The sequence below is a fragment of the Leuresthes tenuis genome, unplaced genomic scaffold (genome assembly GCF_036924035.1).
Source record: "Leuresthes tenuis unplaced genomic scaffold, fLeuTen1.0.hap1 SCAF_21, whole genome shotgun sequence".
Taxonomy (NCBI): domain Eukaryota; kingdom Metazoa; phylum Chordata; class Actinopteri; order Atheriniformes; family Atherinopsidae; genus Leuresthes; species Leuresthes tenuis.
In genome coordinates this window covers 27,819,493-27,844,028 of record NW_027325375.1, presented here as the reverse complement: position 1 = coordinate 27,844,028, position 24,536 = coordinate 27,819,493, and the positions used below count along the sequence as shown (strand labels likewise).

Here is a 24,536-nt window from a genome sequence, read left to right as displayed (position 1 = left end):
ATATACACACACGCACACATATATAATCTAATCTTTTAAATGATAAAACTATGTTCCTTTTATTTGATAAGAGGCAGAGAATTACCATCATGTTTGTGGAGAAAAAGAAAGAGGGAGGAGACCATATCAAAGTGACACACTAGGAAAACTATTATTTATTGGATTGTTTTTTTTCTCCTTTTTTAAAAAAAAAAAAAAAAAAAGAAGCTTACACTCATTGAGTACAGCAGATAAAATCTCCAAAGTTCATTTTCGAAACAGTTGTATTTGGAGTACAGAGCGTCAGAACCTCTTTTTTAAGCATTTTTTCCTTTACAACTCTACATTTGAATCAAGGTTGAACTGACATTTATAAATTATGTAAAAACCTGATCAACACAAAGAAAATAATCACAGAAGAACTGTATGGGACATCCAAAAAGAGAAAAAGAAAAAGAAAAAATAACATGATGTAAATTTCATGTTACTCTCTTTATTATTGTACACAATATACAAACTGGTCCTTTGTATTATTTTTCTCGTTTATGCCGACGGTCTTACTCAGATTAAAAGGAGGAGAAATAAAAGTATCTACGCGTTTCAAAAGGATATGAGGTAAGTGAGTATGGAAAGCATGTTAACTCCGATAAAACAAGCAAAAAGTCCTGACAAAGTACAAAAAACAATTCTCGAGCATGAGGTTATTGAATCCATGACCAGATGCTACGAAGAGATCATTTCATACAGTAACCACATTTCTAATAGAAAGAAAAACACTGATTACAGCAGCACATTGTGCTCATACTGAAGAATAATAATAATGGGGGGCAAAAAGAAATATTTTCAGATGGTTTACTGTGTAAAATGGAAAGAAAGCAAAACGTGAGGCGATCTGTAAGCCGACTATAGCGAACCACAGCTCGGCTGGGAGTTTACAGAACAAGGACAAAAGAAACAAAGAAAACAGAGTACAAGTCAACACCGGAGCGGAGGTGGAGTTGCAGATGTCTTGTGGATAAAAGCACAGCTTCTTTAGTTCTGCTGCAGCAACCGTGGATCAAAGAGGACAAAGAACACGTCAGACACATGGTTGTGTTTAAGTGGTTAAAAAAAGAAGCTGAATGGTTCTTACCTTCACTGATTAGTGCACATTATCTGTGCTTGTCAGAGGATTTATGAGTATGACCGTTAAGGGAAATGGTAAATTAACCCCAGACTAAACTGCTGACAGGTACTGGATTATTATTGGTTGTCAGAAAAAGCACAGCGCTCCAGGCTGTTTGGTTTTCATTGTCTAAAAAGGATCTAATAAAGTGCAGGATGACTTAGAAACATCCAAAAATTCATCTTTATTTCCTTTACATGAAAGTACAAAAACATTAAGTAATGTGAACGGCGCCAGTGTGCAAATAACCGGCTGATACAAAATGAGCGAGACACATTCATCCAAGGTGAAGAGCAAACCAACAGTTGAGTTTGACCCGACGTTTCTGAGGTGGTCAGCAGGAGCTGACAAAAATGGGCTCATAGCTCAATACTCCAATTAGACAAGTCAGCTGGTTCTGAGATGTGGATACTTTGCTAATTAAGTCAACAGACCGATCCGCTGGCTGGCTTCTCGTGTAATATGGCGTCTGCAGCAACAGATTTGATTTGGGTCTATTTAAAAATGGAAGAAATTCCCTTATAATGTGGGGGAAGAAAAGGAAATTGAGTTTAGTGCCGCACTAGAGTTTTGTAACACAGACACACAATTGTTGATATTTCATTTGAGAACAAACACACACCACTAACGACCAAAGATGTGGAGCTGAGAGGAGCAGAAACCCCCGCTGCTTGAGTTGGGATGCAAAATAAATGAAAGGGGGGGGGAAAAGGAGTTTCCAAGTCTCTATAGCTTCATATATTAAAACTAAGTAATGATGAGTGACCACTAGCCTGGTTTCAATGTCGCTCTACACTGAAGGATATTGCTTTTTCTCTTCTTTCCCCCCGCTGCTGTCCCTCTTCTCTTTCTTTTCAGACTTCTCTTTATCATGTCTGGACTCCTGCAGCACAAAAGGAGAAAGAACCGTTATGGAACAAAGACCTTGACTATTACACAGAACTTAAATTCAAATTGGTCTTATCCTCCAACAAACAAAAGAGGAGAGGCTGCGGTGAGCTCAGCTGACCTTTTTGCCTCCGGAGGAAGTCCGCTCGGGCTTCACAGAGTCGGCCTTCTCTTTGCTGGATGACTTTGACCTTTTGCTCTTCTCTTTTTCTGCTGACAGAGGAGAGTCACAGGAAGGACTTGTGCTCTTGCTGTTTTTGGAGGAATCTGTAAAGAAAATATTAAGTTTGTTACATAAAATTTGGAGTTTTTCTGGCTGAGCTGAGCTCAGTTTGAAACATTTAAAAGTTTAAAACATCTCACTGGTGCCGTTCTCATCCTTCCTGCGTTTGGACTCTTGGCTTGACTCGTGGTCATTGATGATGTGATCCTAAAAGAGGAATTGAGAAAGATTACCTCCGGATCATTCAGTGGCCTGAAGTTCAGCGCAGGATTGCAGCTACAGAAGGAGACTGATGGTGGATCGATGAAAAGCTCAAAACCAGGGACTCATTAAAAGAGCAAATGTTTTTCATGACTACTTTTCTTCGTTGAAATAAATGTATTTCTAATTTCATTCCTTTCTTACACAGATAGCAAAACAGAGTTTAAAATGACAAGTTTGCTTATTTTGTACAAGTGAAATCACATCTTTGTGATGATGGTGACAGTGAAACAACCAAAAAGATCTCTAAATGCAGAGATATACATGTGAGGTATTACTATTTAGGCTAAAAATGACCGTCATGAATCATCGTGTTTAGTTCAGAGAAAAAGGGACAAAAGAGAATAAAACCTGCGGTTGAGGTCACAATTAATGTGTATAATAAATGATTTCAGGCTCTGCTGATTGAAGCTTAGTTAAAAGTAACTTCCATGTCTGAAAGTATTGAACTTCTCCCTCGTTGCTACTTCATATACAACTTAAACACACATTCCCAATCTAAAAAACAGAAGATGAGTCCAGCGAATGTGCAAGACTCACTCTTTTCCTTTCTTTCCGATCCTTCTCTTCCTTCTTCTCTTTGGACCTGCCCTGTGTGTTCTCTGCGTCTTTCTTCTCCATTTCCCTCTCTCTGCTCTTGGACCGGGCAACTGAATTAAAGTTGATGTGGTGCTGAAAACAATTACAAACGAGCAGAACGAGACAAACAGAGTTGTTTAACGAGGGTGAATTCAGGGCCATTCGGTCGCTGTACCTCCAAACACTGGGGATGCAACGGTACTCGGTAAGATATTAAACCGTTCGGTCCGCTATGCACGGGACGATACATCCTTATGGACCGCGGGCTTTCAGTGCTGCACATTTCGGTTAATGTCCCTTCACTGTTGTGCCTCCACCCACGCACCACCTGTCAGTCACACCGCTGTAACTGGAGGCGGGTTCAAAGTGCACACGGAATCGGAAAAAGGGAATCAAAGAGGCATGGCCAGCACTAGTGGAGGAGCTGAGAGCAGCGGTGGACTAGCCATCGGGAGCACCAGGACAATTTCCGGTGGCCTGGCCGCCGAACTGGTCCGCTCGGCGATTGCCGACGGTCGGTGGGCCGTCGGGTGGGGGCTGGTCTCTGGTCTAACAGCGGAGTAATGTTCCGTTAGTTCAACATTGCAGAGCGCATTGACAGGGCGGCGTTTGTATGCTGCAACTAATGGTGCGTTCAAGGTGTACAGGAATGTCGGAATTTCTGAGTTTCGAGTCAGAATCTTAACTGACTCATTTGAATGTTGTGTTTAGTAACTGTTAACTTGAAAGAAATGTGTTTTATTATTCAGTCTACCAGTGATACTGCTATGTTTACAGTTTTTGCTGACAAGCAGAATAAAGAGAGAATTCTGGGAGAAAAATTGTTCTCTTTACGCACAAAATGTGTACCGAAAGCCAAAAATGAGGTACGGACTGGACCGTGGGTTACCTGTACCGTTGCACCCCCAACAAACACTTTGATTTAGGGAGATTTTAGTCCATATGTGAAGTGTGCAGAAGGTTTTAGAAGAAACCTGAAGTTAGAGGGTAGTATTCTGTAAAGTAAAGGGCCACGAGGCTACAAATGTTATCCAGGCAGCTTAGTCTAGGTTGAACATTCACGCCCAAATGAGCTAAACTTTGTTGTTTGTGTGAGAATCAGAGAAATAAAAAGGTGAAAAACATTTTTGATGACACAGCATAAAAAAAAAAGTCATTTTTAAATTTATACGAACAAATGCAGATGAAAAACAGAAAGTACAAACCTACATTTATCCCTTCATCAAATCAAGAAAAATTAAAATAAAGTTTCCAGATGATTAGAACCTCCTGAGGCAGGGACAGATGGAACCAGCCTTATATAAGCCTTTGACACCTCCAGGACTTTCTGTTCTCTTTGCCACTGACGTCATTATGCCAAGAGATGGAGAGCTCTTTAAGGGGATGTCTCTTAGCCTGCAGAAGGAGGTAAAATCTCTAAATTCTTTAGTGTGGCAATTCAAATATTTGATATAAATCCCTTCACTGTTTAGGAAAAAAAAAAAAAAAATCACCTTCAAGTCCAGGAGTTGCTGCCAAAGCAAAGAAAATACAATGTAATGCCAAAAAGAGGTCCAGGAACCCCCAAACTCCATGGTAGCTGTTGCAACTATTGGTGGCAAAGTGCATGAGTCTGCACGGGAGGCGTTAACAGGAAGCGCTTTCAGAGGCCAAGACCACCGTTTCTGAAACAATGCGCTCTAAACAAATGAGACAAAATGGAGTTCTATGGCCACATTAACAGCTCTGTAGGAGAGAGATCTCCTTGGAAATCCCTGATTGAATACAGAAGTCCGGGGAGATAACTTAAGGCCAATAATCCATACACTGAAGTTGATCTAGAAGTACCAGGATGTCGTCTTTAGAGGCGTTTTGCTCTCCAAACTTATTAAAACAAACTCATTTTCCAGGGCTCCGCCATCTTTTCTCATGTTTGGATGATCATCTTTAGGTCATGTGGATGTTCCTTCACAACATAAAACCCACATAAACATCTTCCTCATCATCATCTGTTTTTAATGTTCGGTACAGCCCGACTCCACTCTCGACTACTCCCTCTTCCAGTGTTGAGGACACCCCCCCCCCCCACTGATGAGGATGGGAACAGCTGTTTGTCTTTGTGTGAAGCTGCAGATGTGCTTTCATACACAATCACATCATCAATGCCTTCTCATGACATATCGATATCATTACATATGTAGTGACAACAAACGGTCCCGAGGTTTTTTTAATTCATGTCCTAATAAAGTTTCAGAATCTTTGTGATAAAGTGACTAATATTGTTTAATTGTGGAAAGGAAAAAATAAAATAAATCAAACCTATAATAATATCTTCTGTTATGAACCCTTTAAATAACATCATCATCCCACTGCAATTTAAGCTTCTTTTCCCCCGTCAGACATGCATTATTTTCCATTAATATGACAGCAACTTAATGAGCCGACATCATTTCTGAGCGAGCAGCCACTAATATTAATGTGAAACTAAATATTTCCAGGAGTTGGACCTGCCTGCTGTCACATTAACGGACAGAGCAGCCTGCAGCCAGCTGAGAGGGGAACCCTTTTCTGTTGGAAAGAGATGAACAACTATTATATGCACTACTCGATGAGACAGATTTCCATCCAGAATGTTGGGTCAGAAAACTGATGAAGCTCCAGAGAAACGTTGCTCTCTCTTTCACTGTGGTGCTCATGTCTGATTGAAGCCGTGAGGGAAACTGAGTGAAACGTCTGGATGCTTTTAGGATTTTTGCTTTAGTCAGCCTAGTTTTTTCAGCTGCTTTCTCCGTGGGTGTCCTCCACACCTGCTCTGCTTCACAGTACTGACAACAAAGTTAACAACATGAGAGGAAAAACTGCAGAGAAAAGCAGATACTGATTACTGCAAAGTAGACACAAATCTAACCTTTAAATGTATGCTGGAGGGCTGTCTAAAGACGAAGGTGATCGTGCACCTAATCCGCTACCTTCAAGTGGCAAAAATCTAAAAATAGTTTGAGATTACCATCGACTGCTACTTTTCTCACAAACAACATGATAAGAGCACACGAGCTCTTTTATGTGAGCTCCACCTTTCTGGCATCTGCACAAAAAGAAGTCAAAAGAAAGCAATGAGTAGTAGAGTCAATTCAAACCTTGGATGTGGACTCCTTGGGTTCGTTGCTATTGTCCTGTAGGGATGAATGGAGATGACAGATGAGCTGGGAGGGGGTGGGGATTTGGAAGTAGGTTGTCAGACAGCAGTAGAGAGTTGGAAGAAGGGGTGGGGGAGAGAGGAGCCGAGGCTGGCCGGACCAACAGCATACTTCTCCCTTGACCAATGACCTTCAAGAACTAAGGCTTTGACAAGGTTATCACATAGAGGAGAGTTCATAGGCTCAACATCTGGAATGTAAATACTTATATTACAAAATAGAAAAAAACCCTGAGCATATCTGTAATAACTACTTGTCTTATTACTACACACGTCTGCTATTTCAGGCAGCATAATGTGAAGCCCTACAGTGGAGTATGTCAATGCCTCTAAAGTGCTGTAAATAGTGTACGTGAGTGAATGTGCTCCCGTGTGCCTGTGTGTGCTAGACAAATCACTCAATTCTTATGTGCTTTACTGCATTCCTACAAAGGTAACAATTGCTGTCACTTACAGTTCAGGAATGGATAAGACACATGGAGCCTATTTCTCTGGTGGAAGGGTAAAATAAAGACCTATCACAAGCTTCCAGTGGTGTGGGCAACACTCCAGATGATTCAGGCTTCGCCCACTCTCTCCCTCACACTCTTTGTAGGGGCACGCTTATTTTTTCCACTGCATTTTTGGCTGATTCAAAACTGCCACATTCATCCTCTCCGTTGATCCCAGTTGCTGGTGGCTCTGGTTTCCACTCAACGTTTGCCAGGAGGTAGGAAGACTGACGATGCAGATGGCTGGAAGCTGTAGAGATAGCGCCGCAGGGGCCAGCAGGACGTACTGGACACGTATCATGTGATGTGATGTGATGTGGAGGCTGCATGCAGGCCGCTTTAACGAGTGGAGATGGAAGTGGGACCAAGGACTCGGCTGCAACAGAGAGGCACTCCCGCAGCAGTGGAGTGCTTTGCTGGATGTCATCCATCTTTAGGCTGTATCCAGGGGACGTTGAGGGGAGAGCAGAATACTTTGCATCGCTTTAACCAGGGAATCTTCACAGCTCACAAAAACGAGGGGGGAAAAAATCTCAGGCACCATTTCAAGTAGCAAAATACTGCTCGCAGTGGAAGGGGAAAAAAAGGCTTTGAAGGGCTCTGGATTTGGCAAGCCTCTTTACTTCTGGCGAATATTATTTTCAAAAAAGCAAAAAATCCACACGAATATAGAAATGCTTAAAAATTTTCTTCCCAAGGCACACTGACTGCTTTCACTTATATGAAAATAGGCAAATATTTCAATATGAAAATATTTAATATACACAATATTCTCTTGACTAAGTCCTTGAGGGAATTTCTCCCAATTCTGCAAAATATTATGCTGATGTCCATGGAATGCTTTCCAACTCCCATGGTAATGGATGGGACTTCCAGGTGCCATGCCTGCATGTACGGCAACTCTCCTTGATGATCTTCAGGGCTGCTGGAATGTGCAACGGCAGGGAATGCTCCGGCAGATAGAGAAGAAACGGGCACAGCCTTCCTCAAGCCATACTAACCTTAACAGACGAGGAGTGGGACGGGGAAGGGTGACTGTCGAGCTTTCGCCTTTTGTGATCTGTCAAAACAGAGCGAGTTATTATTAAAAGAAGATTTTCAGAAATGAGAGATTAAATCCAATGTGTTCAGATAACAGAACAAGGACCAGGGGGGATTCAAGCACTTTGAAAATGTTTAAACGTTTTGGAATATAAGAAATTAAATATGCAATGATGTTATGAGCTATGTGAGGACCACACAACTGGAAAGGCTCCTCACCCCTCTCAGATTCTGCAGACTCTGATCTGGGAACTGGTGACTTGAGGGACCCGGCCGCAGCACTCCTGTCTCCTTTCTCCTTGCTCTTGGATTCCTTTACGGCATCACGCTCCCTGGACGGTTCCATCGGCTCCCCGTTTCCGGCTTTGGCCTTGTCGTCTTTGCTGCCCTTCTCTTCTGGCTTCACTTTCTCCCTGTCTGCCTTGGGGGTCTTCTCCTTACCCTCACGTGCCACCCGTTCCTCCTTCCCCGCTCTTTCGTCTCTCTGCTTCTCCCGACGGTTCTCGGCCTTTGTCTCTGGAGTGCTGCCTGGTGTCTTTTCCTTCTTTTCTTTTTTCTCCTTCCCACTCTTCTCTTTGTCGTCCCGCTCTTTCACAGCTTTGGTGCTGCAAAGAGACAAAAACTTTCTCTGAAAATACTTCACAAACAATTGTTGTGGCATGATAATGCCGTTGGACACAGCGTTTCCACTTTCCAGTTTCACAACATTTTCTTAAGCTTTGAGACATGCTGCCACAGAAGGTCCGAACAGTCCTACCTGTTGAGAGCACCATTCCCGTTGCTGGTGGTCACTTTGGCTGCTGCACTGTTGGCTTTGTTCACTGGCTTTGTGGTCCCTTGAGATTTATCCTTGCCCCGATCTGCATAAAAACAGAGCAGCGTGACAAAAGGATTTAAGGATCAGAATATCAAGTGTAACACAAACTCAGAGTCTGGGTAAAGAAAAACTGAACGACTTAACATTTCATTTCTCAACATTCAAACTCAGTGGCACCGAACCTTCCATTTTACTACAACTTTTCACCGGTTTCCTTCTAATCAAACGCAGTGTTTAGAGAGGGTTTGTCATGTTTCATCTCTCACCACCATCCTCTGATGCCCCCTCCTCAGTCTTGCCCGTGCTGGTGGCAGGTTTGCTGGTGCTGCCAGGACCGTTCTGTTGACTAGCAGGCGTGGCGCTGCGTGCTGGCTGGTCCTTGTGGTGAAACTCATTCTCAGGGACCATGTGCACCTTCTGGCTTTTCAAGCGACCTGAATAACTGTAAGATGCATAGAGGGTTTGGGCAAAGCAAGGAAAAAAATCCTCAGAAGAACTTCTGAGTGTCACACAATGCAAAGATTTTACTTAAAAGAGAAAAAGACAATTATCAAGTTTGATCAATACCGCATTTCTCTTTTAAAACGATGCCTGCTGTATGGAGTTATGTTTATCAGATGAGCTTACCAATATGTGGTGCTGATTTTGTTCCATTATGCAGATGTGAAATGAGCGCCTGGGCTATAATGGGATTACTACACAGAGATTTCCCTGGTTCTACTAATCATGGAGGCAACAACTCTTTATGCGTCTCACAATTTAACTCTGTGGCTTTGGAGGTCACTGCTGGGTGATATTAAAGAGTGCTAATTTCATAATATTACACATAAAACGTGTTCAATCATTCTTGGCTCTGTTTAAAAAGATTAAGATTCAATCCAAAGTAAGCCCAGAGGTGCGGCTGGTTGCATTTCTTCCTGCTCCACATTGATAAGACCAACTATAAGAGCTAATTTTACAATGAGTCCAAATCAAATGTGTGGAAGCTGCAGCATCATCTGTAAAATCTATTACAGAAGCAGGAAGAAGTGTGAGGAAATGTAACTTTGAAAAGAGAAAAAAACTTGTTTTAAACATGTTGATTTTTCTAAATTTTTCCTCGATTCTAAAACAAATGATAAATATTGTGATTCTTGTATGAAACTTTCGCCGCTACTCAAGCTCATTCCTACAAACAGCAGCTTGACCGACACTCGGGTATTTTTCTCTCCACACACTCTGAAATGGATGTTAGGTGTAAGCTCCACATGGAGCTGAGCAGCACACAAGGCTGTGTTACCCCATTGCTAAGGCATAGAGGTCTGGCCTCTTATCCTTCTCCTCAAGGCAGATCTTGTGGACTCTGCACTCCAGCGCTTGGCCAAGGTTCAGGACCTTCGGGTAGCAGGGCAGGATCTTGGTGAGCACGATCAGAATGTTCCGGATGTGTGTGTAATCTCCCGTTTCCAGGCAGTGAACTGAAGCCTAGTTGGAAACAAAAGGCACAAAATTATGGATCATTTACACCATCTGAACTTCTGGGTAGAATTTTCAAAACAAACAAATAAAAGGTGCAGCTCACTTTAGTCAGCATGTAGTGCCATTTATGCACCACATGCCTGAAGTTCTCATAATCAAGTTGATCTACTTTGTTTCCTCCATCAAAGCCTGTGGCTCTGAAGATGGTCAGGAAACCGGGGTAATTTACGCATTCCTACAAATGCACAACAAGGAGAGAAAGTGACGTCCTGCACATCAGAAAACGTTCCAAAAAAGTAAATGAATGTGGGCTGGAGGTGTGGAGAGCAGTAGAAATGAAGACCTTCTCGTAGACGGCACGATCGCTGTGCCATCGCGTCACCGTCTCCAGCATGCAGCAGAGGAAGCGTCCGTAGCGATGAGACTCATTCTCCGTACAGCTGGCCACGGTGTAAATGATAGCAGAGAACACCTGCAGAGGGACAAAGCGTGGCGTCTTCAATCAACAACTAAGAGTCACTGAAGTTAGTGAAAGACAATTCGATTAGGGACACATCAAGGCTTTTACACTCTATTCAAACAGCAGATAGTTTCATGATGCACTTTAGCGGCTGCTGAACCAGATTTTGTTCAAATATTCTCACCATCTTAGGTGCTTCAATGTGAATTTAAAGCTCTTACCCTGTCGTAGCACAGCAGGGTGCAGAAGTTGGGCGTCTTCTGCTGGTGGACCAACTCAACGAAGCGGGCGCAGTACACAGCGTCGATGGAAGAGAAGATGCAGCGAGGGAACAGACAGAGCTGCAGGAACTTTGTGATAGTCTCATTCTTTGTGGATTCTGTCAGGAAGCATTTAAAACTGTATTACAAACTCAGTCAGATGAACTTTGTCATCTATATCAATAGTTTTGTTTGTGTTCCGTCTACATGAAGTAAAGCAGATGAACGCTAATAGAAACATTTTAGCTCTGTTGGTATTCTCTCTTCTACTCCTGAAAACCTAAAACATATGGACACTTACTGGCCAACAGCCAGTTGTCTTTTTCCAGTCTGAGGCGGTGCAGAACTCTTTGGACGTGCTCCAGCTGCTTCTTCTCCTCCTCCTGTAGTTTTTCCTGCAGGGCGGTGCAGCGTTCCTTCTCCTTCTTCTTTTTATTTAAGGGCTTGAATTGAAGGAAACCAAAAATCACATCTTCACATCGCAAACAACACGATTCTTCTACAAACATCTCTTTATTCTTACAATCCTTTCACAGCTGCAAAGTGCACCAGCTCACTTTAAAGTGTTAACATTAAGGAGGGGCTTGGCTGACAGCCTTCTACTCACTATCTCTGGGTTCTCCTCGATGGCTTTGATCTGGACCTTGAGCTTGTTGACCTCCCGGTCATAAGCCACATGCGGCACTGCCAAGTCGTACATGGTGAGAGACCAGAAAGTGGCGTAGAACTGCGGGCGAAGATCATCCCAGACTCTGGCTGGATGGAGGGAAACCACAGCCTCGTGCACGGGGGTCATCACCTGCTCGCAGGCTGATACGTACTTGTGCACCTTCTGCTGCTGCCGATTGCCTTTCTCTGCCTTCTTCAGCTCATCATACTTTGACTGTTAGCAGAAAATATACGTTAAAGGATTTCTACACTTCTTTGAAAAACAGACAAAAAAAGAATTGTGATATTAAATTCCAGAACACTGGATGCCTAAATATTCCCTTGGTTATAAATTGAACTGTTGGGTGGCATAAACGAACACAACAAAAGCCCTGGAGATGCTTTTCTAAATGGCCGAAGAACTGAAAATAGTCCACTAACCAAAATCTGATGGGCGTACATTGGCCGAGAGAGGAAGAAGGCAGCGTCGTGTGGAGTGTGAAACTGGTTACAAAGGATGTCAATGGAGGGAACTCGCTTGATGTAGTCCTCTGTGCTGAGGTTTGAGGCTAAAAATCCGCCGAACTGCACCAGCGTGTCGTGACACTGCAGGGAGACAGAAAAATGTTTTATCATTACAGTTTGTGGAAAAGGTGGGACCGGCAGCGTTCAGGTGTGTCAAAACACAAACCCAGAAGGTGCATACCTGGTCATAAAGGTGCCCTACGAGTTTAAGATGTTTTTCTCCCCCTTCCAAAAAAACCACCCCGTTCCGCTGTTGAGCCATGAGTAAACACAAGGGTAGGGCCAGCTCATGGTCCAGCAGTACATCCTTCAGACGCTGTGAAGACTTTTTAGTGTTCCTGATCTGGCCAAAGTAGCCACCCTGTAAACAGAAGCACATTGTCATGGGAATCTAGAAGAAAAAAGGCTGCATTAGCAAATCAAAATGACATCCGAGCCAACTCTTTATACCTCAGCTTTGAGTTGCTCCCCTCCAGTCATAGCCTCTAACTGTTCTGAGGTCATCTCATCCGTGATCTCAATGCCAGCCATCTTCTGCACCACCTCTTTCAGAATCAGCAGGTCAAAACTACAGCAAGAAGAACAGCAGATAAAGCAAAGCACGTGTCCAGAAAAGTGAAGACACAGGCAGCAAACAGCTGTTACCCAACTCGCACTAAAGAACGAGTGTAGCGTGAAGACAATCAACGGCAAAATGTTAAAATCATGTCATTTAGCTGTGTGTTTACACTGTGCACCACACTGAGCATAGCTAATCTATTTCTAATGTGGTGATGACACAAATTGTGCGTAATGAACATGTGTTCAGGATAGATCATTCAAAATCATTTCATCGGTGACATTCACAACACTGTAAATAGTGCATCTCAAGTCTAACCAAACAGTAACAATACTAATGAGGAGAATCCAGTCATCCTATGTGGGTTCTGTTGAACTGTTTGGAGCTCCTCACCTCTTTCCTGCCTTTAGTTGATTGGTAACATACTGGAGGAGGCCAGCCAACTCAATTGGGTATTTTCTGAACACGGCTCCACACAAACTTGCCAGGCCTTGGATGGAAAAGAGGTGAATGTTGGATATTATTAACACATCAAACAGTTTCTCTCCCTGCTCATGCAAGTCAGAGGTGCGAGTAGCTGCTGCCACATACTCTGAAGCCAAGAGGAGATGGTAGTGTCGTCATGTTTCATCTTCTCTTTTTCAGGATTGGCCAGAGCCTCGATGATGCAATCTGAAGACAGAGTTAAGTGGAATAACACAGAAATATGACCCCTTACAATCACAGCAAACTGCCTTCAGTAACACACAAAAACATTTAAGAACCCAAAACTGCAGGATACAGGCCAAGACATCATAGTTTAGGGATGTGAGGTATTTCAAGGAGTCCACCACCGGAACAATGAGGTTGTCGTACCATTGGATCTGAGACAGCATCTGGCATAAGAGAGGAAAAGATGTTAAAATGAGCAGCTTAACATACATCCACAGTTCAAGGAGGCGAACTCCATTCAAATCCAGATTTTTGTCTGTAAACACAGACCAAGTAGGAAGCAGAGATGAGACGTTTGGCATCTCGTATCTGTTTTTTAGAGCTGTTACTTGGAATAATGCGTAAGAGAGTGGGGCTGAAGCATAGCATGACTTCACTCATTTTAAAAATGGATGCATGATCTGCATTCGGGATGCAACCTTTCATGTTTGAGCTGCTGCCACAGCACAGCTGGAAAGATATCATTGCTAGAGTATTTAGAGCAAGAAAATTGTATTACGTGCTAAAAACTTGGTTCAGTTAGTCTTTGCAGGTTGCTTAAATGATTTAAATTAAGATAATTAGAGCAAACTATGCTTACATAATCAAAGAGGATGGTGGGATTGCTGTGGCTCAGCTTGCCAATCTGCCTTCCAGACTGTTTCACATTCTCTTTGGTCAAACGCCTGGGGAGGGAAAAGGCACAAGACAGGAAATGGCAGATTAAAATAAATGTAAGATGAGACAAAGAGCGCTATAAGCAGAGGCTGACACTTCTGTCGCATCAGCTTTCACCGCTGTCATCCTAAAATAAAAGAAATGTGTGAAGTTTCTTCATGGCACAACAGTGTGTGGATAATGATCTGTCCAGCAGAAAAAAACACACTCCTAATAATTCATTATTCATGCTTTTAAACACACATCTAACAGTCCCACAAAAACAGAACAGTTTATAGATGTTAAACATGAATCATGTAATAAAAAAAGAGCATAAAATGAAACAAATAACAGTAAGACAAATAGTAACAATACAAAAAAATGTACAGTTCAAAAAGGTCAAAGAGGGTCAATTATAGCTGGTGGTGATGTGCCCAAAGTGCTCTTCTTCCTCTGAAGCAGTTAACTACAGATAATAGTAGGAATAAGTCTCCCAGAAAAATGACTCCATCCAGACTACCAGAGAGAAGCGAGGGGCTACTTCTTCCAATAGTGAGGTGAATACAACACCATTAAATTAGCAGGAAACTAAGCATCTGTATAATGAGAGGCACAAGATTTTCTGGACTTTATAGCTGGACAGTATGCATGGCAAAAATCTGCTTAAACAGTGTTGATTCCACTTACTTCATGATGTATTTGGCCCTCTCCACAGTCTGAGCTTTGACTTTAACCAACAGTGGATGGCCGGAATACGTCTCATTCTTCCACTGCCCATATAACCGGTACCTTTGAGAGCATGAAAAGAGAAAAGAAAGTTACACGGTTCAGTTTTACAGCATTTAAAACACTGGCAGATTTGACTAAATAGGACATAAAAAAGGGCAACAACAGCTGTACACATCCACTCTCACAACAAGCTAACTTGTTTATTTGGAAGAATTATTCAAAAAGTCATTAAGATGCCTCCATAAATTCAGTCGTGTTCCAAACACTGAACAGTAAACCGACTTAAATTAGCTGCACTGCATTTAAATCTTATGTCGCAGCTTTTCCTTAACACAGTTTACTGTATGATACGGTGATGTGATGCACAAAGAGCTACTATTTTAAGAAACCCCGGAAGCTGCATTATTACCTGTGACAAAGTGACACAGGCAGCTGAAAGGAAAACAAACCCTTTGGGAACGCGAGTGTCATTTCTCATCAATGCTACGCTAAAATGTGCAATTGAAGGGACTAAAAATACAACTCTTTCTCATCTTTTTTGGAATAGAAAAATGGTTTGCACAGAGACACACATTATTTATTCATTTCGCATCCTCTAACACAATTTAGAAACTGAATTCGATTGTGCATGCAGCCCTTTCTGCCAGCCCGTAAACTCCACTGAGGAGCAATGCCTGGATTCACAGACTGATAACTTAATAACACACCGCACCATGCAGCGAGTGTGTGAGTCAGTGTGTGTGTTTGTCTTCACCTGTGCCGGTAAGGAAAGAGTTTGAAGAGACCCCACATCTCCTCAGACATACAAGCGTTACACTCCATTAGCGACAGAGAGGGGAGTAGCACCTGGTCTGCAATGCTCAGGAAACAGCTCAGCAATATCTCCTGCAATGAATATCAATATTAACAAGGTTCTCAGAGTCTCATGTAGAAGAGATTTGATTCAGCAGGCCTAACTAAATCCACACTCGCATATTAACTGGACTCGTCCCGTATATTCATGAGGACACTCAGTTTCACACTCACCAACTTGTCCTTGAGCTCAGGTTTGCCATCACTTTGGTACTAAAAGCAAAAATATGAGTGAGGATAAGATGTAGAAGGAGATGGAGATGCTGTAATTTAGTGGTAAGTACCTCTTTCATGAAGGCCTTGCCCAGACGCACAATCTTGGCAAAGAGGATAGGATCGTGGGAGAGGTGAGGGCCAAGGTAGCCCAGCATGCTGAATGTGTCCCTGCGTAGATCTTCAAAAGTCTCTGCAGGTCGAGGAGCTCGTTTGTATCTCAGGGGATGCAGTACACACCCTCTTGCCCCTTTTGGAACCCCAGCTCTACGAGGAACAGAGCACCATGTCAGATCATTTTTATTCTTTCAATCAATTTCATTTCAAGTAGTTTGTTTCTACTGCAGTTGTGTACATGAAATATTGGGATTGGAACTGTCCGACGAGACTGTGTGTAAGCAATAAGTGAAATCTGCACCTTCTATAAAGAGGCTCCACAGTCAGGTGCACAAGCTGGCAGAGGGCCAGTGCAATGGCCTTGTGAGAAGTAGCGTAAAAGGAAGGCATCTGGTCCATAATACTCTGGGCATGGTGCCAGTCTCCAATCCTAAGTAGTGCTTCCAGAAGACCAAGCTTCTGGTTATCCGGTGGCTTTGGAAACAATGAAAGAGATTCATTTATTTAGGGGAAAAATGGAAAACATAATGATAGCAAAGCAGTGGCAAAACCTAAGCACGGATATGAACGTCTTAAACTTTATGGCTTACAAACATCTGGCTCTTATCATCCATCAACAGAAAGCAGGTTTAGATTCATCTGCAACTAGCATAAGAGAAAATGCTTCAATACCTTATCATTCTTCTCTTCTTCCTTTTCTTTCTCCTTCTCCTTATCTTCACTTTTCTCTGAGGGCAATGTCACCATCACAAGCTTGCGAGCAATCTGCTTGGCCTCGGAGATATCACGTTTGTGCTCCTCGACAATGGAGGCATCTGGTGGCATAAGCTGGAACAGCAGAGAGACGGAAAAAGAGCTGAATCTTCATGGGAGGGACACGTATACTTCAAAGGTTCGTATGAGATGTAGGTGACTTCAGCTAAACGATGATCCACTTTTTACAGGGCTGCAGTTTTATGTCTGCACTACAAATAATCTAAAGTTTTGAGAGGCTGGCAACCTGTATGCAGTAAATTACAGGTAATCTTCCTGAAATATGACAGACAGCACTTGCAGTCCCCCTTTCTTACATGTACATAGAGATCCTCCAGCTCTATTAGGTTGTGGTGAAGCAGGGCAGCAGCAATGTGGTACAGTGACTTGGGGGTTTCCTCATTGGGCTCCTGAACGAGTACACAAGTAAACAAATCAGCATTTTGTCATAGAAAACGTAAGTGAAAGGTTACACATGCGTCTTGTTCAAATCAGGGCGTTTTCAGCTCTAAAAACACATTACTTATAACTGTGGAAGCAGCATAAAATATACGAGTGGGAAAACCTTTTCGTTCTGTTATTTTACTATCAGACACATTCCAACTGTCGCCATCTTTAATGATGCATTCTGGGTATTCTCACCTGGTAGAACTTGAACTTGAAGCCCAGTATGTGGCAAAGAGTGAGTGGTTCACACATGTAGGACTTGATGAGGGACAGAAAGAACTCATCTTGATCAGACCGACTCTCGTATACCTCCAAAATGATGTCCAAAACACGATTGGGGTCTAAGTTGAAGCAACCTGTCGTCAAAGAAACACAATTGAAACAAGAAGACATCTTGAATGAGTCTATAAACTCTCTGAATGACAACACAAAGCTGTGATGTTCCATCATGTTCAAGTGATAGGAGACTGATTTACCAGAAGCTATCACACAAAGCCCTGCATACAGCTGTTTAATCAAGTGACCAGTGAAACCAGCCACGTCATTCAACTCCCCTGCATGCATCCAACCCAACATCATGAATTTACTAAACAAAGCATGCTTAACACATTAAACGTTGCATGAAAGGAGAGTTCCAGGCAATAAGACTAGTTACCTATGAGGGACTTTATGCTTTCCAGGACGAGGTGGCTGGTGATGTTGCCCGACAGGTCTTGTCCCAGCTCAGTTATTAATTTGGCATAGCCTTCATTCTCCTCCCGAAGCAAGTTAAACTTCTGCTGCTTGTAACTGGAAAGAAATGGATATGCATGATGACGCAGAATGAGTGGGCCCAAAGCGCTTTTATCTATTCTACCAAACGGTTTCTTTTACTTACAATAGTTTAGTCTTAATCTTTACAATCTTCTGATTGAACTGATGGGCTTGTTTTATCAGTCCAAGGGATTCAAGGGTTTCTGGATCCAGCCGCTCCTTCAGGATGGCCTCTGGTACAAAACACTGTTATAACAGAACGCAGACAGTGGGTTAATCAATGTGAACATCTTCATCAGACACTTGAATTTAAGGCAATATCTATGAGGCAAAAAGCATTTTTACACAAGCGTGCACCAACTGTGCAAGTGGGAAAAATGCAAAGCAATTAAAGCTCGATTGTTGATAAGAATCCGATTCTTCAGGCAACCTTTGCGTTATATTCCACATTTTTTTCTGACATCCAACTGAACCCCAGGCCCTACGTGACAGAGATGTTCAGCCTCTGTACATGAGGCAGCCACTCAGCCAGCTCAACCCCAGGAAAAGGACCTTTAATCATGCACTCAGAGGTCAGGTCAACTAGTAATAACACTAACTCTATTAAAAGTGCAGCGAGCTCTATTATGAGTAACACAGTTGGCAATGCGACGTCTGCAATGAGCAACCTGCCAGGCGAGAACTACCCACTCTGTTGCTGGGCATGATATGAAGAGAGCTCTGACAAACAAACGGAGGCAGCCGAGCAATCACAGATCCTTGGGTGAATGCTTCAATAATGTGCCGACCTGCTGGCAACAGAGTTTTCATCTACTTTCAAGGCATATCTGCCTCATGTGAGGTCGTGCTCAGGAAATGTCAAACTCTCATCCAACATTTCATCTAACAAGGCCGAACCTGGTACTTGAAAACATTTGTGCCCTGTGACACTGACCCGTTTGTCTATCACAGTCCATGTATAGCTTAAGCGTTGATTATCACACCACAGAAAAATGCTTTAGTAATCATCAATTATTTAAATTAGCTTTCAACAAGCATTGCTGTTGCTTCCCACAGCTGCATCCAGAGTTGCCTGCTGTGTGACCTTTACATTTTCCTGCCTAATTATAGCTCAAACATCTCTGTGAAATGTGCACCTTACACAGTGGTAGTCCTGTCCTCGGACAAATATATGAAATCTAGGCGCAGTAATCACGGTAAAGATCTTTGAACTTTATGAAGAACAGAACCCGCCATACATTCTCTGCAGAGCACAACAGAAACTAGAGGGTTAGGGTCTCTTATCCCTAAATGGCCAGGAAGGGTGTGTCATTTCTGGGAGCATTACTGCTCGGTATGGCAACTGCAGCTCAAAGGAGAAGAAACCCCATTCAAAGAGAGAGCTGCTGTGCCAAAGATCTCACCAGGAAAACACAAGGTGATCCTCCAGTGATGCAGGCACTGGGCAAACGGGCTCAATCAGGACCCTCACCACCAGTCAAACTATTTCACTTTCAACTCTGGAGGCTACAAAGGAGTTTCCTCCTACCGCTGCACCACTACCGTACACTGATGACCTCAACACTACTTTCTCTTTCTTCTGTGCAATGTGCATCCTCTGCTACATGTAATAATAGCTTGATGCCCGGTTTAAAAAGGTTTTGGGCACATACGGAAAAGCCGTTTTCGCTGCCCTTGTACAGTTACACATGCAACAAAACAATATTTTCCAACGTTGGAGAGGGTCTCCAGCTGAATATCACATTCTTACCAAACATGCCCCCACCAGGTGAGTGTAATGGTCGCGTTTGTTTTTTTCTTCCAGTGCACTCGTCTCGATATCTATTCGAAAGTGGAAGGAGAAATGGTTAAGAATAAACCAAGTTCGGACAAATCAAAATTATTTTAATACTAAAAATCTTTTTTTTTATTATTATTATTTTTTTTTTTTTAAATCGCTTATTGATAAAAATAAAAATGTACCTAGTATACTGAACACATCTGCTAAAATTGATGGCATGTCATCTCTGAGTTCCTGAAACAGAAACAACAACATGTATGTTTAAAGCTTTTGGCTTGAACGTTAAATCCAACACTTTAAACACCAATCAAATCAATCTTTCTCTTAATAACCAAAATCCTGTTGAAAACTTGGTGTTTGGTAACATATGTACAGCACTGGTATTTATTTTATGTGCTTTCACCGCAGGTACTAAAAAAAACAAGCAGTTGTACCATCATCTCCCCGAGGACGCTGGTGACCAGTTCCATCTTCAGGTTTCCCTGTACAACCTGGCAGCAGAGCTGATACAGGGCGGTCTGCACGTCTGCTGGCGTAAACATGCAGGACAGGACACGTCAAATGAGAAGAAATCTTTACAAAAACTGGTGTCATTTTGATTCTTGAGCAGGTTTGTTGCATTTATGCTTTTAGGTGTCAGTTCCATATCAGACCTCGCAAAACATAGTACTGAGATAACTCAACTACCCTTGTTTGGTGTCATTTAAAGGTTGTCTTCAGTGGTGACCATTAATTAGGCTTGTTGCTGACCAACAAAGCTCATGTGTGAAAGGAAACAGCGTCTGCTTACAGGGGCTAAAGCTAGTTTTAGCAGCAGGCTTCGGATCATTGTCCTGCTGAAAGGTAAACATCTGTTCCGGTCTCAAATCTCTACCGGAGTAAAACCATTTCCCTGAATGCAGCATCATCCATCACTCCCTTTAATCCCTGCTGACGGAGAACATCCCCACAGCATGATGCTACCATGCAACCGTGTGGGGATGCTGTTCTTGGGGGAGAACTTTGCAACAGCTTTTTCTTCAATGGCCAAAAAGTTCAACTTCAGTCTCATCTGACCAGAGGACCTTCTTCCATATATTTGGGGCGTCTCTCACATGCTGTCACACAAACTCTAAAATTGCTAGATTTTTCCCCCTGTAAATATACCTTTGGCCCTAAGCCTAGATCTCTAGAGCATACAGCTTATAATGGTCCTTCAGATAGAAACTCCAGTCTCCAGGGTGGAGCCTTCCGGCTCCTTCAGGGTTACCTTTGGGCTCTGTGTTGCCCGTCTGATTAATGCCCTCTTTGCCCAGAGTTTTGGTGGACGCCCTCTCTAAACAGGTTTGTTTAGGTGCCTCAACCGTTACATTTTGTGATGATGGCTTTAATAGAGCTCCAAGAGATGCCAGATGCCTTTCTAAATTTTATTTTATTTTTTTTTTTAAAATCGTAAGCCAAACTTTGCACTTTGTCCCTGACCTGTCAGGAGGCCTCCTTGGCCTTCGTGGTGCCTGTTGATTAGTGGCGTTGCAGAAATGAAAATATGACACAGGTGGACCTTATCTAACTACTTATTTGACCTCTGACGGTAACTGATAGCTGCTTCTTTGCAAACGGGCTAAATACATATGCACACACCACTTTGTTTTTGTGTGTTAAAATCAATATTTTCCTTTACATTTCATCTTAAAGTGTCTGTCTATGTTATATACATTTCCTTACAGTTAAAATATTGAGATCAGCTTGTCTGGAAGCAGCATGTCTAAACGCCCCTTTTTCCGTGGTTCAGCACAGAATCTGGGAGCAGATAGTGGAATCAAATCCTGAGAGCGAAGACTATGGCCTCGAGAGATTTTTTCTTTCTTTCAGAAATGTAGGACCAAAGATAAGGAGGAAGCCCTCCAAAAATAACCTGGTAATTAAGAACGTCACAATGAGTCTACGTGAAGACGAGGCTAACTATTCAGCATGAGCAGACAACAAGCAGTGGTGCGTGAGAGATTGAGAGTCAAGTGATAAAAAACCTTTAACCTTTAGTCCCTTTAACATTGAAAAGCAACGTACATATAAATAATGTCTCCATAATCCCGCCCAGATATTAAAAAGTGGCAGATACAAGCCACTATTTGACCAGAAAGACAAATTACACCACTTAATTCTGAAAGAATCAGGGTTTTCTTTCAGTTTATTTCAGAGAATATAAACCCAGCAGAGCTCTTAGATCCAAGGACTCAGGTCAGCTGGTCCAGTCCAGAGTCCAGACTAAACCTGGAGAAGCAGCATTTAGCTGTTATGCTGCAAACAAGTGGAACAAACTGCCAGTAGAGATTAAACTGTCACCAGATGTAGACATTTTTAAATAGAGGTTAAAAACATTTATTTTCTCATGCGTCTATGCACGAAATCTGCACAATATCTTTTAACTTATTGAGATTGTTGCTTGTTTTTAATCATTTTATTTCTTTCTCTTTATATTCTTTTATGTATTCTTAATGCTTTTTCCGCTCCTCGTTGTAATGTTTTTATTATACATAAAGCACTTTGAATTGTATTGTACATGAAATGTGCTATACAAATAAATTTGAAATGACTTAGTTTTTTTTGTACTAGCTGCTAGATATGAATGGTAAAAGATAAAGAATCATCCATTACAATTTCAGGTTATATCATAAGATAGACTCCCAAAAAGTGAGACCTGAAATGTGTTCATGTGCAAGGTTCAGTGACATAGCTTTAGTGTCTGATAACTGGACCATTAATGTTTTGCTGTCATCTAAAACAAGTTTTGAAGTTACACAAACTGTTGTGAACTATATTAATTCAAGTTTCAGCCTGATCAGGAGCAGAAACAGAACAGCATATCAGAGTATCATCAAACATAGTGACCAGTCAAGACCTTTAACTTGTAGAGTTAATGAAAGTGGTCCCAGGAATGATCCCTGGAGAACGCTCTTGGTTGAATCAAGGAAGCTAGAGATGGTACTTTTCAGAATGTCTAACGTGCATCATTTCAAAGGCTTTTTCTTGTTTATATATCATGCAATTCCAAAATGGACACAAATGGTTTCACAAACCCTGACAGACACTCAACTTACCTCTAATTTCACTTCCATGATCGGGTTTCTCTGTGAGGTCTTTGCAGAGCTGTACACTAAGAAGTAGAAGAAAAAAAAAGACAAATGTGATTACACATTACACAGAAATATTCTTTAAATCCTGCATTTAACACCTTGTCAACATCATACACAATGTAATGACTATATTCCAAAATTTCTTTAAACTTTTGTGTGTTGACCAGTAAAGGAAAAGACTTTGTTTAGGGCACTGCACCATGAAAACACAGCAGCCCTTAAAAAGGACAGACCAGACACATTTCAATCATCTCATCAAAACTTAACAATTGACCACACAAAATGACCGCCTCTGTCACAGATTCATATCGCTCAAGCAGTGCATTGGTTGGGTTCAAGAAGGCCATAACACGAGCAATGCCACAGAAGATGCACTGCAGCACTCAGGGACTCTGCTGCTCGCTCCTTGGTCCACTTGGACCATTTAGGTCAAATAGGATAAGGGTGACAAAACATTTCCACAAGTTCAGACATGAAGGCTCAGCCCCACAACTTCACACCATGTTATATCTGGTTTTGAATTACTCCACAGAGATAATATTAGTGTTATCATTACACATTTGATACTCATAAAAGAAAAATTGCCTTTGTATTTGTTGCCTGCCACTGAGATGACTAGTTCTGAGTGCTGCATCCCACTGACACACACTACACAATGAATTTCTGTGGAAATAGACATTTCCTTCGACGGGAACGTTTTCAAGGTGATCCGTCTGTTGCAACTGTGCAGCACAATTTCTGTTAATATGCCATCAGCCTCAGACACAAATCTGTAGAGTAAGTCTTAACCTGTACGCCTCACTGCAGGCCTTCCTCTCATATTCAAGGCCTACAGTCGCTCACAGCAGTTTCTGCTGTGCCTTCTGTGCGACCACTTATATATGATGGCTGCAATGTGAGGTTAGCTTTTAAGCTGTCATTTAACCAGCTAAAACAACTTATTTGACGTTGAAATCAGCTCACAAGGCATGGCGTTAGACGTAGCTAGTTAAAAGTTAGGACTACAGTCTCCTTGTCTCCAATATTTTGTCAGACGATACATTTACTGAACACAGTCAATGTTACTCATTCACGCTTTCAGTTGAAGATCATAAAAGATTCAACATCACAAATACCGTGGCTAACGTTGCCGCTAACTTGCTAAGACGTTATATAAAGATCTGTTGTTTCCATCCGCAAGGTTTGCTTATATGTGACGTTACAAATAAACGGCTTCGAATGTTTTTTTCGCCGGTTTCTTTTCTGCTGCCTATCGGACGTTAGACGGTGCCCGATTATCTGGACGTTAACGCATTTTTTTCCCCAAAGTTAAACGGTTAGCTTATGCGACATCAATGTAACAGAAGAGTTAGCTACATGGCTTTAAGCTAGCTTAGCTTTGATGGCCATCGTGTTTACAAATCAACGACAAGGAGCGTAAGCTAGCCCGATTGTTAGCATGCAGGTAGCGTTAGCTAGCAAGTTGATGCTACATTTAAGAAAATAATTTTGTAAAACGCTGTATGTTAGTTATAATCCACATCAAGCGCTACATATAATATTTGTGCATCTTTTTAAATAGTGATACATGATAACGTCTGTAAGCCACTTGACCCGTTTGCTAAAATTACTCTTCGTTAGCAATAGCTACAACACCCGAGAGTGGCCTTTGAGGTTTCTAATGCTACCTGCGTAATTTCGATTATTTTCAAAGATTAACACGAATGGTAAACTAATGCAACACCCGCTACTGCATTAACGTTTAAAACTACTCACAACTCATGTTTTCCTGATTTTTCCCAGTTTTTGATCCATTCACCAGGGAGGGTAAGTGTCGCCATCTTCCATATACACAGCCCGGATGTCTAGTTCATCATCATGGCACACAGAGGGTCAAATGTGGTGGTTAGCTGCCGCTGCTAGC

General features: G+C 42.1%; 1 protein-coding gene across 7 annotated transcripts; it reads right to left on the bottom strand.

Moving 5' to 3' along the window:
• Window positions 1-196: 196 nt before the first annotated feature.
• thoc2 (THO complex 2) lies at window positions 197-24,511 on the bottom strand. Of its 7 annotated transcripts, none has more exons than XM_072374810.1 (39): window positions 24,389-24,510; window positions 22,598-22,653; window positions 19,955-20,049; window positions 19,703-19,754; window positions 19,491-19,561; window positions 17,865-17,986; window positions 17,643-17,776; window positions 17,183-17,343; window positions 16,858-16,950; window positions 16,460-16,615; window positions 16,089-16,261; window positions 15,742-15,937; window positions 15,632-15,670; window positions 15,360-15,490; window positions 14,564-14,665; window positions 13,821-13,905; window positions 13,311-13,404; window positions 13,121-13,201; window positions 12,923-13,019; window positions 12,421-12,538; window positions 12,152-12,331; window positions 11,887-12,051; window positions 11,405-11,680; window positions 11,099-11,240; window positions 10,759-10,916; window positions 10,421-10,549; window positions 10,181-10,312; window positions 9,899-10,083; window positions 8,886-9,061; window positions 8,560-8,662; window positions 8,022-8,407; window positions 7,763-7,821; window positions 6,212-6,247; window positions 3,057-3,188; window positions 2,396-2,462; window positions 2,154-2,299; window positions 1,951-2,027; window positions 1,112-1,158; window positions 197-1,020 (listed from the first exon to the last, which is right to left on the bottom strand). In XM_072374810.1, exons 1-38 carry the CDS (start codon window positions 24,451-24,453, stop codon window positions 1,131-1,133), a joined length of 4,698 nt encoding a protein of 1,565 aa, XP_072230911.1. In that variant the 5' UTR covers window positions 24,454-24,510; the 3' UTR covers window positions 197-1,020; window positions 1,112-1,130. The 7 variants fall into 7 exon arrangements, 5 of the variants coding, with proteins under 5 accessions (XP_072230911.1, XP_072230912.1, XP_072230910.1 ...); XM_072374811.1 differs by having other exon boundaries at window positions 197-1,017; XM_072374809.1 differs by having other exon boundaries at window positions 197-1,158.
• Between the last annotated feature and the right edge of the window lie 25 nt (window positions 24,512-24,536).

What these genes read in the sequence shown, in the direction of transcription:
- thoc2 (XM_072374809.1), bottom strand. Translation starts at nt 24,453, where the DNA reads ATGGCGACACTTACCCTCCCTGGTGAATGGATCAAAAACTGGGAAAAA. An exon ending in GCAAGGCCTTCATGAAAGAG is followed by an intron (nt 15,671 to 15,741) that starts GTACTTACCACT and finishes TTTTGCTTTTAG; the next exon opens with TACCAAAGTGATGGCAAACC. An exon ending in GGGAAAGAAGAGAAAAAGCA is followed by an intron (nt 1,159 to 1,950) that starts ATATCCTTCAGT and finishes TAACGGTCATAC; the next exon opens with TCATAAATCCTCTGACAAGC.